This window comes from Monodon monoceros, unplaced genomic scaffold, assembly GCF_005190385.1.
Source record: "Monodon monoceros isolate NGI ecotype Baffin Bay Population unplaced genomic scaffold, NGI_Narwhal_1 Super_Scaffold_14, whole genome shotgun sequence".
NCBI classification, from domain to species: domain Eukaryota; kingdom Metazoa; phylum Chordata; class Mammalia; order Artiodactyla; family Monodontidae; genus Monodon; species Monodon monoceros.
In genome coordinates, this window is record NW_021703770.1 from 23,257,686 (window position 1) to 23,278,063 (window position 20,378).

The 20,378-nt window shown below is 34.6% G+C and overlaps 1 protein-coding gene across 3 annotated transcripts in view; it reads left to right on the forward strand.

Moving 5' to 3' along the window:
• CSMD3 (CUB and Sushi multiple domains 3) overlaps positions 1-20,378 on the forward strand; it is a 1,080,114-nt gene that overhangs the window by 522,814 nt on the left and 536,922 nt on the right. For all 3 annotated transcript variants that reach the window (XM_029222726.1, XM_029222727.1, XM_029222728.1), the window contains one exon: positions 13,646-13,758. In XM_029222726.1, the coding sequence (XP_029078559.1) occupies positions 13,646-13,758 (113 nt within the window). The remainder of the gene's footprint in view (positions 1-13,645; positions 13,759-20,378) is intronic.

Below are 20,378 nucleotides of genomic sequence, written 5' to 3' on the forward strand. Positions count from 1 at the left end.
ACTTCTTCTTTTTCCAATTTATATTCCTTTTATTTTTCTTCTCTGATTGCCATGGCTAGGACTTCCAAAACTATGTTGTACAATAGTGGTGAGAGTGGACATCCTTGTCTTGTTGCTGATCTTAGAGGAAATGCTTTCAGTTTTTCACCATTGAGAACGATGTTTGCTCTGGTTTGTCATATATGGCCTTTATTATGTTGAGGTAGGTTCCCTCTCTGCCTACTTTCTGGGGAGTTTTTATCATAAATCAGTGTTGAATTTTGACAAAAACTTTTTCTGCATCTATTGAGATGATCATATCATTTTTCTTCTTCAATTTGTTAATATGGTGTATCACATTGATTGATTTGCGTATATTGAAGAATCCTTGCATCCCTGGGATAAATCCCACTTGATCATGCTGTGTGATCCTTTTAATGTGTTGTTGGATTCTGTTTGCTAGTATTTTGTTGAGGATTTTTGCATCTATATTCATCAGTGATATTGGTCTGTAATTTTCTTTTGTTGTCATATCTTTTTCTGGTTTTGGTATCAGAGTGATGGTGGCCTCATAGAATGAGTTTGGGAGTTTTCCTTCCTCTGCAATTTTTTGGAAGAGTTTGAGAAGCATAGGTGTTATCTCTTCTTTAAATGTTTGATAGAATTCACCTGTGAAGCTCTCTGGTCCTGGACTTTGTGTGTTGGAAGATTTTTAATCACAGGTTCAATTTCATTACTTATGATTGGTCTGTGCATATTTTCTATTTCTTCCTGGTTCAGTCTTGGAAGGCTATATCTTTCTAAGAATTTGTCCATTTCTTCCAGGTTGTGCATTTTATTGGCATACAGTTGCTTGTAGTAATCTCTTAGGATGCTTTGTATTTGTGGTGTCTGTTGTAATGTCTCCTTTTTCATTTTTAATTTTATTGATTTGAGTCCTCTCCCTCTTTTTCTTGATCAGTGTGGCTAATGGTTTATCAATTTTGTTTATCTTCTCAAAGAACCAGCTTTTAGTTTTATTGATTTTTGGTATTGTTTTCTTTGTTTCAATTTCATTTACTTCTGCTATGATCTTGATGATTTCTTTCCTTCTGCTAACTTTGGGTTTTGTTTGTTCTTCTTTCTCTAGTTCCTTTAGGTGTAATGTTAGATTTTTTATTTGAGGTTTTTCTTGTTTTTGAGGTAGGCTTGTATAGCTATAAACTTCCCTCTTAGAACTGCTTTTGCTGCATCCCATAGGTTTTGGATCGTCGTGTTTTCATTGTCATTTTTCTCTAGGTATTTTTTGATTTCCTCTTTTACTTCTTCAATTATCTCTTGGTTATTTAGTAACATATTGTTTAGCCTCCATGTGTTTGTGTTTTTTATGTTTTTTTCCCTGTAATTGATTTCTAATCTCATAGCGTTGTAGTCAGAAAAGATGCTTGATGTGATTTCAATTGTCTTTAATTTCATGAGGCTTGATTTGTGACCCAAGATATTATATCCTAGAGAATGTTCTCTGTGCACTTGAGAAGAAAGTATAATCTGCTGTTTTTGGATGGAATGTCCTATAAATATCAATTAAATCTATCTGGTCTATTTAAACCTTGTGTTCCTTATTAATTTTCATTTTGGATGATCTGTCCATTGGTGTAAGTGAGGTGGTAAAGTCCCCCACTATTATTATGTTACTGTTGATTTCCTCTTTTATAGCTGTTAGCAGTTGCCTTATGTATTGAGTTGCTCCTATGTTGGGTTCATGTATATTTAAAATTGTTATATCTTCTTCTTGGATTGATCCCTTGATCGTCATGTAGTGTCCTTCCTTGTCTCTTGTAACATTCTTTATTTTAAGGTCTATTTTACCTGATATGAGTATTGCTACTCCAGCTTTCTTTTGATTTCCCTTTGTATGGAATATCTTTTTCCACCCCCTCACTTTCAGTGTGAATGTGTCCCTAGGTCTGAAGTAGGTCTCTTTTAGATAGCATATATATGGGTCTTGTTTTTGTACCCATTCAGCAAGCCTGTGTCTTTTGGTTGGAGTGTTTAATCTCTTCACGTTTTAGGTAATTATTGATATGTATGTTCCTATTACCATTTTCTTAATTGTTTTCATTTTGTTTTTGTAGGTCCTTTTCTTGTCTTGTTTTTCCCACTTAGAGAAGTTCCTTTAATATTTGTTGTAGAGCTTGTTTGGTGGTGCTGAATTCTCTTAGCTTTTGCTTGTCTGTAAAGCTTTTGATTTCTCCATCGAATCTGAATGAGATCCTTGCCAGGTAGAGTAATCTTGGTTGTAGGTTCTTCCCTTTCATCACTTTAAGTATATCATGCCACTCCGGTCTGGCTTGTAGAGTTTCTGCTGAGAAATCAGCTGTTAACCTTATGGGATTTCCCTTGTATGTTATTTGTCGTTTTTCACTTGCTGCTTTCAATAATTTTTCTTTGCTGTTAATTTTTGGTAATTTGATTAATATGTGTTTTGGCGTGTTTCTCCTTGGGTTTATCCTATATGGGACTCTCTGCACTTCCTTGACTTGGGAGGCCATTTCCCATGTTAGGGAAGTTTTCAACTCTAATCTCTTCAAGTATTTTCTTGGGTTCTTTCTCTGTCTCTTCTCCTCCTGGGAACCCTATAATGTGAATGTTTCTGCATTTAATGTTGTCCCAGAGGTCTCTTAGGCTGTCTTCATTTCTTTTCATTCGTTTGTTTTTTTTCTGTTCCACATCAGTGAATTCCACCATTCTGTCTTCCAGGTCACTTCTCTGTTCTTCTGCCTCAGTTATTCTGCTATTGATTCCTTCTAGTGTATTTTTCATTTTATTTATTATATTGTTCATCTCTCTTTATTTGTTCTTTAATGCTTCTATATTTTTGTTAAACATTTCTTGCATCTTCTCGATCTTTGCCTCCATTCTCTCTCCGAGGTCCTGTATCATCTTCACTATCATTATTCTGATTTCTCTTTCTGGAAGATTGCCTATCTCCATTTCATTTAGTTGTTTTTCTGGGGTTTTATCTTGTTTCTTCATCTGTTACATAGCCCTCTGCCTTTTCATCTTGTCTATCTTTCTGTGAATGTGGTTTTCCTTCCGCAGGTTGCAGGATTGTATTTCTTCTTCCTTTTGCTGCCTGCCCTCTTGGTGATAACACTTTTTGATGTCACCCTAATGGTGATATTTCAGGGTTTTTTTAAATCTAATTTTTGCAGCCATCATCATCATCCTTAGTTAATTTCATGTATCCAGAAATGAAGGTATACATCATCCTTGATAGCTCTGTATTAGAAGAAAGAATATTAAATGCATTTATATAAAAGGCAAAAGTTACATACTTGTACAATACAAAAAATATGTTCGAATGTGGGACTATAGTTGTTATTTCTAATGGATACACCCATAATGCCTAGAGTGATTATTAGGAAAATCAGGCGTTGAGCATAATTGAAATTTAATAGATCTTCTCTTTTATTTTATATTGTACTTGAGAGCTTGAGGAATATTTCTGAGTGCATTTATTTAGGGCTTCTAAGCTTTTATTCTAGCATGAAGGGACTAACTAAGAAGATTAGAATGCACTATGAATGCTGAGGTTACACAGCTTGTAAATAAACACATATTAAAGAAGTTTTTAATTTAAGTTTACTGATAACTGGTTCAAAAAGTGTATTAAAAACATGTTAAAACTATTTGAAGACTCTTTTCAGAGTTTTTTTGAGAATGGTATAAGACTCCCTCCTCTGTGGCCCAGAAGCACCCCTTATTGTCAGGGATGGGGGTTGAATAAAAAGTTGTCTTAAGCAGTTTAAGTCTAAACCAAGGTCTTTGAAAGGATATCGAGATTGATTAGCTGTTGACGCTGGATGCAAAGAGCAGAGTTTTAAGTGACATACCCATTGTTGAGAAAATACAAATATTGATATAAAGTCACCTACCAACCCAGTGAATCCTTCCCAGAAAGTAAAGAAAAGAATGAATTAGTTTTACTATTGAAAATGGATTAAATCAGACCATGATGCACATGATAGGCAATCTGCTAAAGAGAATGCAAAAAGAGAAAAAAAACCTAACCCATTTATATAGACAAGTAGATATAATCATTTCACATGTTAATTGTCCTTATCAAAAGAAAAAGGATAGTGCATTATGTTGTTTATAAACCACCTGGTCTCCTCTATCTTTTTTTTTTTTTTTAAATAGTAACCTGAATGCACTATCCTTGTCTTCTTTATGACAAGAAGGAAGTTATATCCTGAAGCCAAGCACCTAAGCTTTAACTCTCACAGAAACAGGGTGACAGGACACCATCCATCTTCATGTTCACATTTCAAAGAGATGACTCCCATGGCCTCCAAGTGAGACATTCTTGGGGTGCAAAACTGGTAAGAGGTTTATTTAGCTTTGAAAAAATTTACATACATCTGAAAGAAAAAGAGAAAGCAATCATTTGTAATTGTAAGTTTTCTAAAAGAAATGCTAAAGAGAGGTGGGAGGGGAGGAGAGTTATTTTTCCCTTTTGTTATTAGGGAAATTTTGAATTTTTTTTAGATTTGCGTTTGCACTTATAATTTTTCTTTTTGTGACTATTTTATAATAAAACTACAATTTTCTATTTATCTCTATTGCTGTTTCTGCTTTATCTTGGCAATTTGCACTCATCTAAATATACAGCAAGTCCACAGTAAAATACAAAGCAAAGCAATTGTCAGGGTTACAATAAGATGAATTTAAAAATTCAGTGCAATATTAGCCTTTACGTTTATTGTACCAGTGGTGAATGGTTAAAGCACATTTTTGATTAGCAATGGTCAAAATTTTTCTTTCATCATACATTAATTTTACAAACTGTTGTGATGTCTATATTGCTTATACTTTCAAATGATTAACAGTATGAGTATTATTTTGTAGTTTCATATGAAATATTACCTAATTCAGTCCTGTGGAGTAGCTTCATTCTGGAGCCTGAATCTAAATTTTTAGCTAAGTGTTTTCCTTCACAGGCCCAGTACATTTCTCCTAGCTCTCATCAATCACATAAGTAACATTATATTTATGAGATGATCTGGGCCCTTCAGTAATTATTCATCTTTCAAAATAATTTTTTCTAGACAGGAAACACAAAAATACTCAGAACCATGATCTAGTATTATTATGAGGCACCTATTGAAGGCACATACTGAACTTACAGTGTTTAGTATACATGACTCTAAGTGTTGTAAGTCTTGAGGACAAACCCAGACTATGGGCCATTTTTTGCCTGAGTCCAAATCAATAATTGTATTATTATAACAATCAGTTAAATCTACATGATTAATAAGCATCTACTTTTTAAACATATATATGTATATATATATTCTTTTTTATATTATTTTCCATTATAGGTTATTATAAGATGTTGAGTATGTAGTTCCCTGTGCTAGATAGTAGGTCCTTGTTGGTTACCTATTTCATATACAGTAGTGTGTACATTTTAATCAAAACTCCTAATTTATCTCTCCCCACCCCCTTTCCCCTTTGGTAACCATAGTTTCTTTCAATTTCTCTCTTGTAAATAAATTCATTCATTTTATTCCACATATATGTGATATCATAAGAAATTTGTCTTTGTCTGACTTACTTCACTTAGTATGATAATCTCTAGGTCCATCCATGTTGCTGCAAGTGACATTATTTCATTCTTTCTTATGGCTGAGTAATATTCCATTATATATATATATATTTATATTTTCTATTGTTCTATATATATGTAACAATAAATAAATAACAATAAATAACTATATATATATATATATATATATACACACACCGTATCTTCTTTATCTTTTCATCTGTCGATGGACACTTAGGTTGCTTCCATGTCTTGGCTGTGCAGACAGTGCTGCTATGAATGTTGTTGGGGTGCATATATTTTTCCTATAGTTTTCTCTAGATATATGTCCAGGAGTGGGATTGCTGGATCATATGGTAGCTCTATGTTTAGTCTTTTAAGGAAACTCCATGTTGTTCTCCACAGTGGCTGCACCAATTTACATTCCCACCAACAGTGTAGGAGGGTTCCTTTTTCTCCACACCCTCTCCAGCATTTATTATTTGTAGACTTTTTGTTGATGGCCATTCTGACCAGTGTGAGGTGATACCTCTTTGCAGTTTTTGTTTCCATTTCTGTAATAATTAGCAATGTTGAGCATCTTTTCATGTGCCTGTTAGCCATCTGTATGTCTTTTTTGGAGAAATGTCTACTAAGGTCTTATGCCCATTTTTTGATTGGGTTGTTAGTTTGTCTTTTGATATCGAGTGGTATGAGCTGTTTGTATATTTTGGAGATTAATCCCTTTTCGGTTGCTCCATTTGCAAATACTTTCTCCCAGTCTGAGGGTTGTCTTTTTGTCTTGTTTATGGTTTCCTTTGCTGTGCAAAAACTTTTAAGTTTAATTTGATCCCTTTTTTTTTTTTTTTTTGGCGGTATGTGGGCCTCTCACTGTTGTGGCCTCTCCCGTTGCGGAGCACAGCCTCCGGACGCGCAGGCTTAGTGGCCATGGCTCATGGGCCCAGCCGCTCCGTAGCATGTGGGATCTTCCCAGACCAGGGCACGAACCCATGTCTCCTGCATCGGGAGGCAGACTCTCAACCACTGCGCCACCAAGGAAGCCCTGATCCTATTTTTTAATTTTTGCTTTTATTTCCATTACTCAAGGAGATGGATACAAAAAAATATTGCTGCGATTTGTGTCAAAAAGTGTTCTGCCTATGTTTTCCTCTAGAAGTTTTATAGTATCCAGTCTTACATTAAGGTCTTTAAACCACTTTGAATTTATTTTTATATATGATGTTAGAGAATCTTCTAATTTCATTCCTTTACATGTAGCTGTTCAGTTTTCCCAGTACCACTTGTTGAAGAGACTGTCATTTCTCCATTGTATATTCTTGCCTCCTTTGTTGTAGATTAATTGACCATAAGTGCATGGGTTTGTTTTCAGGCTTTCTATCCTGTTCCACTGATTGATGTGTCTGTTTTTGTGCAAGTACCATACTGTTTTGCTGACTGTAGCTTTGTAGTACAGTCTGAAGTCAGGGAGCCTGATTCTTCCAGCTCTGTTCATCTTTCTCAATATTGCTTTAGCTGTTTGGGGTCTTTTCTGTTTCTTTACACATTTTCAGGAGGATAGGTGTTAACTCTTCTCTAAGTGTTTGGTAGAATTTGCCTGTGAAGCCATCTGGCCCTTGCCTTTTATTTGTTGGGAGTTTTTAAATTACTGATTCAATTTCAGTACTGGTAATTGGTGTGTTCATATTTTCTACTTCTTCCTGGTTCAGTCTTGGGAGATTGTACCTTTCTCAGAATTTATCCATTTCTTCTAGGTTGTCCATTTTATTGGCATATAGTTGCTTGTGGTAGTCTCTTATGATCCTTTGTATTTCTGTGGTGTCAGTTGTAACTTCTCCTCTTTCATTTCTGATTTTGTTGATTTGGGCCCTCTCGTTTTGCTTGGTGAGTCTGGCTAAAGGTTTTTCAATTTTGTTTATCTTTTCAAAGAACCATCTTTTAGTGTTTTTAATTTCATTGATCTTTTCTATTGTTTTCTTAGTCTCTAATTCATTTATTTCTGCTCTGATCTTTATAATTTCTTCCTTTCTACTAACTTTGGTTTGTGTTTGTTTGTGTTTCTCTAGTTGCTTTAGGTGTAAGGTTGGGTTGTTTATTTGAGATTTTTCTTATGTCCTGAAGTAAGCTTGCATCACTATAAACTTCCCTGTTAGAACTGCTTTTGCTGGGTCCCATAGGTTTTGGATTGTCATGTTTTCATTTTCATTTGTCTCTAGGTATTTTTCGTTTTCCTGTTTGATTTCTTTAATGATCCATTGGTTGTTTAGTAGTGTATCATTTAGCCTCCATGTGTTTGAATAAATATCCACTTTTGTTTATTTATCTGTACCTGGACTGGAAGGAACTTGCATCTCAAAGTTAATCAAGAGGGGCTTCTGTGCTGGCACAGTGGTTGAGAGTCCGCCTGCCGATGCAGGGGACACGGGTTCGTTCCCCGGTCCGGGAAGATCCCACGTGCCGCGGAGCGGCTGGGCCCATGAGCCATGGCCGTTGAGCCTGTGCGTCCAGAGCCTGTGCTCCACAACAGGAGAGGCCGCAACAGTGAAAGGCCCGCGTACCGCAAAAAAAAAAAAAAAAAAAGTTAATCAAGAGACTTTACACCTGTCTACTGCAGTCTTAAACTATGAATGCCAGACTTCTGTGTCTCTTATGTGATAGTTTTCCTGTTGCATCTTCCTTGCAATCAAACTAGTAAACACAACTCTGTGTGTATGTGTGTATGTGTGTGTTTGTGTGTGTGTCACATTTAGTTACTGAGTATCTGGATGTATATCAGTTACTTTTACTTTGATATTATAAAAAGTTTGGTAAGATGGCCTCAGTTTTACTCTGCCAATAATTGGATTCTTGGATTTGTAAGACCAGATCATGTCTATACTGGTATAAGAGAGAAATTATGTCAGGCCAGTTAAACAGTCAGGGAGGACTTTATTCAAGACTACTGCAATAGGGGCAAAGACTAATGAGATTTAAGACTACTGTTATAAGGAAGACAAACTGAACTCAACTCTTCTGGACAAGGTGGGATGGTGTTTAAATGCTGGGGTGAGCTAGTAGAAAAGTACTGGAAAACTTTAGGTGGGAGATTAGTCAATATTAATATGCCATCTGTGTTTGCTAGTAGTTACTTAGCAAAGTTGGGCTTTTCGCTCCCACAGAATCAGGAAAACAGGAATGCTATCCTTTGATGATTTTATTTCAGATCTATGGCTTCCAAGTCCTTGAGAGAGACATTCCTTGTTGTAGAAGATTTACACCTCAAAGGGCAGAGAAAGGATTTACAATTGCAAGTTTTCTAAAGTAAATTCTTCCATTTTCCTCAGTCTTTCCTTCTGGCTTTCCAAATCATTTTTAACTTTACTCTTAGAATGACGTCCATCCAGTAAATACCAGCAATTAATTTGCTTATAATGTGGACCTCCTAAATCCCTCATAAATCTTGAAAGACTGTATTCTCATAAGTATTCCAAATGTGACAGAGATAGTAGTTAAGAACTGCAGGCAACATCCCTGGCTTCCCATATTTTTCCATCATCAAAGCTAATCATGATCCTGAAGGGATTTTAGAGCCCAATTTACCCATGCTTACTCAATAGAAAAATCTTAAATTTGCAGAGGGTGGTTCATCTAGCTAGTATTCCAAAAGAGCAGAGCACTAGGAGGGAGACTTTTTATAATTTAGGGTCTCTTACACTACTGTTATGTGGCCGTAAGAACTTCATCTGGTCCACTTAATCTTGGAACTGCCATTTGCATCCCACCCTCATCACCAAATTGTTGGAGAAATATAATTAACAAAAAAATCTCCTGCCAACCCAGTCAATCCTCTCCACAAAATGTAGAAAGAATGAAACAGTTTTAATATTGAATAAGCATTCAACTAGACTGTGATGGACATCATAGGCAATCTGCTAAAGAGATTGCAAAGAGAACTAAATCTTACCCTTTATATATCAGGCAGATACAATCTATTTACATACATGTTAATTGACCATATCAAAAGGGAAAATAGAACTTCTATCTTTATGAAAAGCAGGAAATTAACATCATGAAGCTATATGCCTAGGCTTAAACTCCCACAGAAACAGGGAGACAGGGTGACATTTTCCTTGATGTTCACATTTCAAAGAGGTAACACTAAGGCCTGCAAGAAAGTCATTCATGTAGTGCAAAAATTGACAAGAGGCTTATTTAGCTTAAAAGAGTTACATACGTCTGTAACAAACATTATAATTTATAATTTCAAGTTTCGTAAGAGAAATGCTAGAGAGAAAGGGGAATTTTTCTTTACCTTCTGATATCGGGGAAATGTTTAATTTAATCCTTTTTTTTTTTTTTTTAGATTTATATTTACCCTTATACCGCCAATGGGTTGTGGGAACTAGGTAGAATCATGGCCAATAGAACAAATTGGCAGTGGAACGATTAGTCTATATATGTTAGCTGTTCTTTATGAAATACTGACAAACTTATATGTGCTAGAGGTTTTGGGCTGGTAAAAGAGTTCAGGATTGAGATGGATATAGGAGGGTATAATAAAGAGGAATGATTTAATCTCATAATATTCACTATGAGATAGATTGTTGGCATATTTGATATGGTATAGCTGATGCACATCGTAGAGTTTTAAGCTCTCATGCCCATTTCATAATGGATTTACTTTACTTTCTTTCATGTCTCTGAGCTTGAGTCCTCACTCTTGCCCATAAACCTGTCTCTTTACCATAGCTCAAAAGACTAGTTCTTTTGAACTCATCAATTTGAAAATTGAAAGTTCACATGCCACAAAGTTTTCAAACGATAATGCGTATGTGTATGTATATGAATACATACAGATATACACATATGTTACAAAGGAGAATGTATGTGTTCGTATATTTTACATTATAATAATTTTAAATTTGCTTTGGCAAGAAGAAAGTGAATATAGTCTAAAATTCTATAATATCTTATAGTATCTTTATATCTCACACTATTCCTTAATATTATTCACAATCCCATAATTAAATCATAATATTTAACTGTGTTCATTTGTGATGGATTCCCATAAATTCTGTAACACTGGGCACTGCTGGCATAGCTGTATTGCTAATGCAGTCTGCTGATAATGTTCTGTAGTTTTGGTGGCTGACCAGTGTGCAGGACATTCTGCTGCCATGGTGGCTTCAAGGATACAGTCCTCCATGTTGCCCTCTGCTGGTCTAATTATAGTATAGCCTCCATCCAGGACACTGCTCTCTTAGGGTACCCTTTTTATTAGGAAGGGAAACTTTATACCTTCTCTCCTCATGCAATTTTTCAGAAATCTTCATGGTTCTACCAATAAAGTAGGTAAACACTTAAGAATTTCTTCTTTTAAAAACCTATTTTTTTAGTATGTAATTTAGAAGTCCTAGTCGTTATGGATATTTTACTCAGCAGTGAATCCATTTTTTTTTTCTCTTTGTATTCTTGACAGACTTTTCCCCTCAAGATCTTATTTACTCATTTGCTTTCCGGCTTTATATGACCCTTGGCTTCAGTTCAAATATGTGACTAAAACATTATTAATGACAGAGGAAACATTAAGTAATTTCCCCTGTTAGGGTTATAAAATTGAGCATTACTGAATGAGATTATTAATGCCTAGATTCAGTGATGCAATAGCAGAATATTCTTTAAAATAAAATTATTCCCAGTACAACATACATGACATGACTAGCCTGACATCAGTATTGTGAATGTTTATATTATACTCCTTGCCATTTTATTGTTTTGCACAGTACTTAAATATTTTTCACAATGTTTCTTTAGAACAAAGTTCTATGAAACTTGAATGTCAAAATGAAGTACATTCCTGGTGTTAAAAAAACAAGTTAAAGATTTTTATAGATTCTTTTTTTCTTTTCAGTTCAAAAAGAAGTGTAAGATTTTCAATGATCTAAAATTTAGTATCTTGGCACTGTTGGTGGGAATGTAAATTGATACAGCCACTATGGAGAACAGTATGGAGGTTCCTTAAAAATCTAAAAATAAAACTACCATACGACCCAGCAATCCCACTACTGGACATATACCCTGAGAAAACCATAATTCAAAAAGAGTCATATACCACAATATTCATTGCATCTCTATTTACAATAGCCAGGACATGGAAACAACCTAAGTGTCCATCGACAGATGAATGGATAAAGAAGATGTGGCACATATATACAACGGAATATTATTCAGCCATTAAAGAGAAACGAAATTGATTTGTAGTGAGGTGGATGGACCTAGATCCTGTCATACAGAGTGAAGTTAGAAAGAGAAAAACAAATGCAGTATGCTAACACATATATATATATATAGAATCTTAAAAAAAAAAAAGGTTCTGAAGAACCTAGGGGCAGGACAGGAATAAAGATGCAGACATAGAGAATGGACTTGAGGACACGGGGAGGGGGAAAGGTAATCTGGGACAAAGTGAGAGAGTGGCATGGACATAGATACACTACCAAATGTAAAATACATAGCTAGTGGGAAGCAGCCACATAGCACAGGGAGATCAGCTCAGTGCTTTGTGACCACTTAGAGGGGTGGGATAGGGAGGGTGGGAGGGAGACACAAGAGGGAGGAGATATGGGGCTATATGTATATGTATAGCTGATTCACTTTGTTATAAAGCAGAAACTAACACACCATTGTAAAGCAATTATACTCCAATAAAGATGTTAAAAAAAAATAAGGGCAAATACATTTTTGGAAATTGTGGAAATGAAAAAAAAAACAAGGAAATGTAGGAAGTATCAAAGAATAAAAAGATAAGCAGATAGACATCTAGAAATGAAAAAGAATATGAAATAGGTGTAGAACTTTCTAGAGCAGAAAGAGGCTCCAGGTCCTAACCCTCCTGTCCCTTCTCCTAAATGTGTGAAGCTACTTCAGGCAAAATCTCCCTGTACCAACAGGCACATGAAGAGATGCTCAACATCACTAATTATTAGAGAAATGCAAATCAAAAGTACCTTGAGGTACCACTTCACACTGGTCAGAATGGCCATCATCAAAAAATCAACAAACAATAAATGTGGGAGACAGTGTGGAGAAAAGGGAACCCTCTTGCACCGTTGGTGGGAATGTAAATTAGTACAATCATTATGGAGAACAATATGGAGGTTCCTTAAAAAACTAAAACTAGAACTACCATACGATCCAGCAATCCCACTCCTGGGCATATATCTGGAGAAAACCATAATTCAAAAAGATACACACACCCCAGTGTTCGTTGCAGTAGTATTTACAGTAGCCAGGACATGGAAGCAACCTAAATGTCCATTCACACAGGAGCGGATAAGAAGATGTGGTACACATATGCAATAGATTACTACTCAGCTATAAAAAAAAAGAATGAGATAATGTCATTTCCAGCAACATGGATGGACCTAGAGATTGTCATACTGAATGAAGTAAGTCAGACAGAGAAAGACAAATATCGTATGATATCGTTTACAAGTGGAATCTAAAAAAATTGGTACAAATGAACTTATTTACAAAACAGAAATAGAGTCACAGATGTAGAAAACAGTTTATGGTTACGGAGGGTGAAGACGGAGGAGGGATAAATTGGGAGATTGGGATTGACATATACACACTACTATATATAAAAATATAACTAACAAGGACCTGCTGTATAGCACAGGGAACTCTACTCAGTACTCTGTAATGACCTATATGGGAAAAGAATCAAAAAAAGAGTGGATATGTGTATATGTATAACTGCTTCACTTTGCTGTACAGCAGAAACTAACACAACATTGTAAATCAACTAGACTCCAATAAAATTTAAAAAAATAAATTAAAAAAATAAAATTTAGCATCTTGCCTCAGGGATATGAAAGATGTAACCTAGTTAAACACATAAAATAGTACTTGTTTATAATAAACCTTGATCACTAAATTATGTTGTTTGTTCTGTTATAACAACACAGTCTTATAAGTTTATCTGACAGTTGTTTGCTTCTAGCCAAGAAAGTATTGAGAAACACATCTGTCTCATAATTTGCATACAGAGGGTATTTTAATAATCAATTTCTCCCTTCTCTGTCCATCCATTTTTAGGCTGACTGGAAGCTTTGTGCCAGACTTGATAGTAAGCATGAGTAGCCAAATGTGGCTGCACCTTCAAACAGATGAAAGTGTCGGATCTATTGGCTTCAAGGTTAACTACAAAGGTAATGATAAATTGCTACTTTGGGAAATATGTTATCTTAATAAAACCAGAGAATACTTTTAAATTCAAGTTTAATTGTATCTATAAAATAAAAGTTTCCCAGCATATAAGAATGTATTTCAACAAAATACTTGCCTCTTTAAATTAACTATAAATGTTGATTTCACTTTTCTTTAAATAAAATTGGTTTTTTTTCCCCTTTAAAATGTATATATTTTGCATACCTAATCTCTCCCTCAGTCCACTATACAGTGCCTGTGCTCTAGGCACTCTGGACTCCTAGCCTTTCCCAGAATAGACAATGTGATTTTATAAACTTTATACAAATTGCCTGGCAAAAAATATACTAATTATTAAATACTTAAATACAAAGTAAAGATTTAATTTCTTAAAGAATCCAGGGTGCCAATTATTACTATTTTTATTTTGTAATTCGTCAGTGTATCTCTCAGATCAAATACATAGTATCAGTGTTCAGATTATCAACTCCTATGTAAATTACAGATCACAAAAGTGTTAAATTGCTACTGCCTATCCCAATATTGATAGTTTTGCAGATTAATGATGAATTACATGTGTGTAACACAATCTTTTGTTTTAGTTCCATTTATAAGAGATAGATGCAAACATTGTGAAATCATATCTTTGACACACAATTAATTTTTTAAAAATTAATTTATTTATTATTTTTGGCTATGTTCGGTCTTCGTTTCTGTGTGAGGACTTTCTCTAGTTGCGGCAAGCGGGGTCCACTCTTCATCGCGGTGCACGGGCCTCTCACTATCGCGGCCTCTCTTGTTGCGGAGCACAGGCTCCAGACGCGCAGGCTCAGTAGTTGTGGCTCACGGGGTCTAGTTGCTCTGTGGCATGTGGGATCTTCCCAGACCAGGGCTCAAACCCGTGTCCCCTGCATTGGCAGGCAGATTCTCAACCACTGTGCCAACAGGGAAGCCCACAATTAACTTTTTGTAAAGTCAAATAGAGACAGTGGATATACAGGTATACACACAACGTACATATTAGAAAAGCAATTTTGAAATTCTGACTGAAAATATGTATATGTTATTAAGTTAAGTTAAATTCTATGCTTTAAAAGATAAAAATGTGAAAGAGACCATCAGAAAGTTATGCTGCTTGAATTTATTTTTTTTATTGTAAAAGTCATTATTCTCTATTTTATCAATTAAACAATGGATTATTAAGTAGACAGAATTCTATTACTTGCATAATAATAATTTTTAAACAGACTTTATTTTTTCAGACATCGGCTTGCCATGCCTTTGTATCCTGGCACGGGGAAATGAATGCATGATGTTGTCAGGGAGACAGGACACATGCATTCTGTGTTTTTAACTTGAGACTAAATTTGGTACTATATTAATTTGAATAGTTCAGGAAATCTGTATAAATGTCAGTTAAAAAAAAAAAAGTTTAGCCTGATTATGATTTAAATATATTCTTCCTCCATTTAAAATCCACATCTATCCCCAGTAAATAAAACAAAGTTACAAAGTTTAAAGAATGGTCAGCTTCTGTTGCAAATATCTATGTCTTGATTGTTTTCTTTTTCCTTACTTTTCCCCTGTAAATTATAATCCTCTTGGTTTTATTATTTTCTTCACCCTAAGAAATTTAAACTGTTAGAAAGTCTGGAGTGATTTAAACCATAGAAACTGTATTAATCATTAACGACAGTGCTTCAGCAAAGAACGCAGTTATTAAAGCTCACGAACAGTTTAGAGCCGCAGGGGAGACCTGTCGATATTTACAACTCTTGAACTGCTCTCCACTCCACTGCAGTTCAAGAGCTGGAAGTACCTTGTAAAGTAGCACAATTAAACATTATTTTGTTTTGTTTTCTGCTCAGATTTCAACAAATAATTTAAAAATATATGTACTGCCTAAGGATCTGCTATGTGCCAGCTACTGAATGAGTTGTTGAGTATAGAAAGAACAGCCAGGGACTTCCCCTGGTGGTACAGTGGTTAAGACTCCATGCTCCACTGCAGGGGCTGGGGTTGGATCCCTGGTTGGAGAACTAAGATAGGATCCTGAACACCACGTGGTGTGGCCAAAAGGAAAAGAAACAACAGCCGGATATTTTCTCTCTTAGGAAGATCATAATATAGTGACAGAGAAAAATATATCCAACTATCCATATACAGATATCCACCAAAGTGAGATTTGAAACAAACCAACCCAGGAGATTCTTAATGAATAATTCCCTTATTCTTTCCCTCCCTTCAATCTGGTCTCTTTCAGTCTAACATCCACACTGCTAATGATGATCTCCCAGCAACAGGGAGGTGATCATATTACACTACAGCGTAAAATGTTTCCAAAATTTTTATTGCCTAAAGATGAAGTGCAGAAGCTCCACAGATCTTATCTTCCACCTTTTTTCTCCCTACAATCCAGTTTTCTAAAACGATCCATAATTCTCTGAACCCAGAAAGTTGTTTCACACTTCTCCTTACACTCAATAAATTCTATCTGGATCCATATTCTATTTCTAACTCAGCATCACGACACTCATGCCGTGAGACAATGTTCAAATATTTCTTCTTCTGTGAAGCCTTCCTTAACTCCCCCCATTACAAAAGAACACTTAACTCTGTTTTATAAACGCTGTATCGTATATACTACATAACCAGATGAAATGCATCATATTCATCTTTATATTTCCATTAGCAACCCCCTGCTATATCATCATAGGTAATTAATGATTGTTCAATAAAGCTGAACAAATGAGTTGACCTATATAATATGATGTAATACAGGGTAAAGTATGTCCTCAAAAGTTTAGTTTTCCTACTGTGAAAATCGTGTTTTTGCATCCTCCATAATATAAAATCTGAGCTCAAAGTTGAAGTAGGGTTCATTTTGAGAAGTTTCAAATTTTTATGTGCAGATAACTTTAGCAGCTTCGCCTACTAAAAATAATTTTCATAATTACCATGCTCTCTGTTAAGTAGTCTGTTGGTTCTAAATGGAACATCTGCTAAAAAAACTTTCCAGATTTGATCTAAAGATATCTTTTTCTTATCATCCATAGATTTTGTATGAGATAGCATTAAAAGTGGATCTCCTGTAAATTAAATTTGTGTTTTATTGTACATTTTGTCTTTGAGAGTAAGAGAGAACTTAGCTATAAAACCACTTTGTCATTTTTACTCAAAGGTAAATATTTAGGAAATTTAATTTTTTTCTATGGCTATAAGTCTCTTCATATCCTTTCCTGGATTAATTTTGATTATTTATATTTTGTTAGAAATTTTTCTAGGATATAGATAATAGTTTTCAAATACTGACATTTCATACATAGTTTATTTTTTTTTAATTTCTTAAAAATTAGTAAAGATATCTTATCCAAATTATTTATGGCATAAATTAATTCAAAAGAGTAAATACTTTTTCTCACTCTGTTTGCCAGCATCTGCTTTCTTGCTTGCCCAGCAATCCTTCCACTTTTTTCTAAGAGCTGAACTACTTTAGGCTTGATGAACTTTATCTCTTCCACTTCTGTATGGCTCTATAGGTTTGGGCTGAACTAATCAAAATTCCTTTTGATATGGTTAACAGTTTAGGATCTGGGGCAATTGATACAGATTCCAGGTGAAAGAAAATCTCTTTTCTGAGGTGGTATATTAAGGGTTATTTAACTTGGTGCCTACTGGTGGTCAACTTTTGTTGCTGACAGAACCAGCAGATGGAAAAAATGAAAAACAGTATTGTAGAAAAAATTGAAACTCCTAAGTGCCTGAAGGGAATACTAGACCTTGGTTTTCCAATGGTATAAGGCTATAAACTTTTCCTTGTTTAAGCCATGGTGAGTTCAGTTTATGTCACTTATAGCTAATTAAGCCCTGATTAACACATTTGCCATCTCTTTGTTATTTAATTCTTTCAACATAGAAAAAAAGGGAAGATCTATATTACAGTTCAATGCTTGCAAAATCAGATATATTTCTTTCTTTATTTTAATTTTTTTTTTTAGGGTGGAAAAACACTATGGATGGGTCCCAGGGACAATGTGTACCCATAGAAAGGAACAGTTATATTTGAGAAAGTAATATTCAATACATTCTTTACTTTTTTTCAGGAAAGGAAACATAGAAATATTAGAGTTCTGTAAGCACCTTCTACTAACAGTGTACATCCATAATGGGCAACATTCTTTATTAATCTTAGGACCCGTGCCTTACTGCCATTATTTATGAATTAAATTTTGGTCCCAGTTGTTTTTTGTTTTTTTTTTTTAATTCTCAAATCATATCATGAGATTATTGAGATGTTTTGAAAATAGCATCAATTCCTTGGTTCCTACATGGCTAATTATGACACTGAGACATAATCTTGTTTAGTTATCACTGAAATCATGTTTCAGGATAATGGAAAAAATATGTAAAATGTTTTTGATTATTTTCTCTTTCTTAAGATTTCTGTTATGAATACTTCAGAAATTGACTCACATATATACAGTCAGTTGATTTTCAGAAAAGGTGCTAACGAATTCAATGGGGAAAGGATATTCTTTTTTTTTTTTATGAGTAATACTGAAACAATTGTATACCCACGTGCCAAAAAAAGCAAAAAAAAAACCCCAAAAAACAAAAAAACCCTCAACCCTCCCTTAACTCACACAGTACACAGAAGTTAACTTGAAATGGATTATAGACCTAAATATAAGAGCTAAAGCTACAAAACTTTTGGAAAAAAAAACTAGCAGAAAAGCATAGTTAGCTTGGCTTAGGGAAAGTTTTCTTAGCTAGCAGACCAAAAACATATTATATGCTATGGACTAAATGTTTGTGTCCCCCCACAAAATTCATATGTTGAAGCCCTAACCCTTAATGTGATGGTTTGGAGGTGGAGCATTAGGGAGATAATTAGACTTAAATGAGGTCATGAGGGGGAACCTACATGATGGATTAGTGCCCTATAAAAAGAGACACCAGAGAGCCTGCCCTCTCTCCTCAAGTACTCACAATGAGAAAAGGCCATGTGAGTAAACAGAGAGAAGGTGCTTGTCTGTGAGCCAGGAAGAGGGTCCTCACCAGAACCTGACCATGCTGGCACCCTGATCTTGAGCATCCCAATAGAGAACTTGTATACAGAATATATAATGAATTTTAATAACTCAATAATAGGGTAAAGAAAATAATCCAATTTAAAATCGGTAAAAGAACTGGCCATCCACTTGACCAAAAAAGAGATACAGATGGCTCAAAAGCATTTGGAAAAAATGTTCAACATCATCATCATAAAGGCAATGCAAATTAAAACCACAAGGAGATACCACTATATACCCACTGTATGGTGAAGATTAAAGGTATTGACCTGCCGAGGAAGTGGAATAACTAGACTTCAAACACTGTTGGTGTGAACATAAAATGTTATAATCACTTTTGAAAACAGTTTGACAATTTCTTAAAGTTAAACACATGCCTACCATACGACCCAGCCATTTTGCTCCTCGACATTTTCCCAAGGGAAATGAAAGCAAATGTCTATACAAAGACTTGTATAAGTATACATAGCATATATATTTTTAAAAATCTCCCCAAACTGGAAGAAATTTAAATATTTATCCATAGGTGAGTATATAAACAGAGTGGGGTACTACTCATCAATAAAAAGGAAAAAACTATTAACATATGCAAAACATGGATAAAGATCAAAATTATCATGCTCAGTGAAAAGAGCCAGACCAAAAAAAACCAAAAACAAAAACACAGTATATCCTGCATAATTCTATTTATATAAAATTCTAGAAAATGCTAACTAAAACTCATAGTAACAGAAAGCAGATTATTTTGGGGGCATTGGAGGAATTGATTACCAAGGGGCCAGAGAAACATTCTGTGGTAGATAGATAAATGTTCATTACCTTGGCTATGGTAATGATTCACAGGTGTATACATATGTTAAAATTAATCAAACTGCACCTTTTACCTATGGTCAGTTTATTGTTTGTCAGTTATACCCCAATGAAGCTGTAAACAAATTTCTGTGCTAACATTACCAAGTAATGTTTCAAAATGAATACTAATATAAGCTGTTTTATTTTTAATGGTATTATTATTTTGAGAGAAATAAGAAAAAGATTATGAGGAAAATGTTTTGATAGTTTTTGACAAGAGGGCAAGAACAATGTTTCATTTAAAATAGCTTTAAGTAGAAGAGAGAATAGTATATTCTCGGAATTTATTTTTGAAGTGCTTAAGTGGTTGTACTTCGCAGATTTCAAGTTTTTCTTTTTTCTTTTTAGTAGGTTGAGGTATTACAAACAAGAGTGTCAGTGATATAATAGAGATTATAACAAGGTAAATTTATACCCAAGGAGCAAAAGAAGTGCTGAAAATTGCATTCATTTTTCTGTTTTTTCATTAAAACATTTTTAGTCTTAAGAAAGGTGGTACAAAGTAAAAATTTGTTATAATCAATTACTTATTTCTTAATCCTGCTGGTACCTGCCTGAGAAAACCTGACTTGTTCTTGTGAGGGACTGAGTTTTATTTAAACTAAACACATTCTTTTTTTCTCCAATTATATGAGATTTTAAAATTTTGTTCCACTTATATGATTTTTTCCATCTCTTTATTAGGATATTTCTCCAAA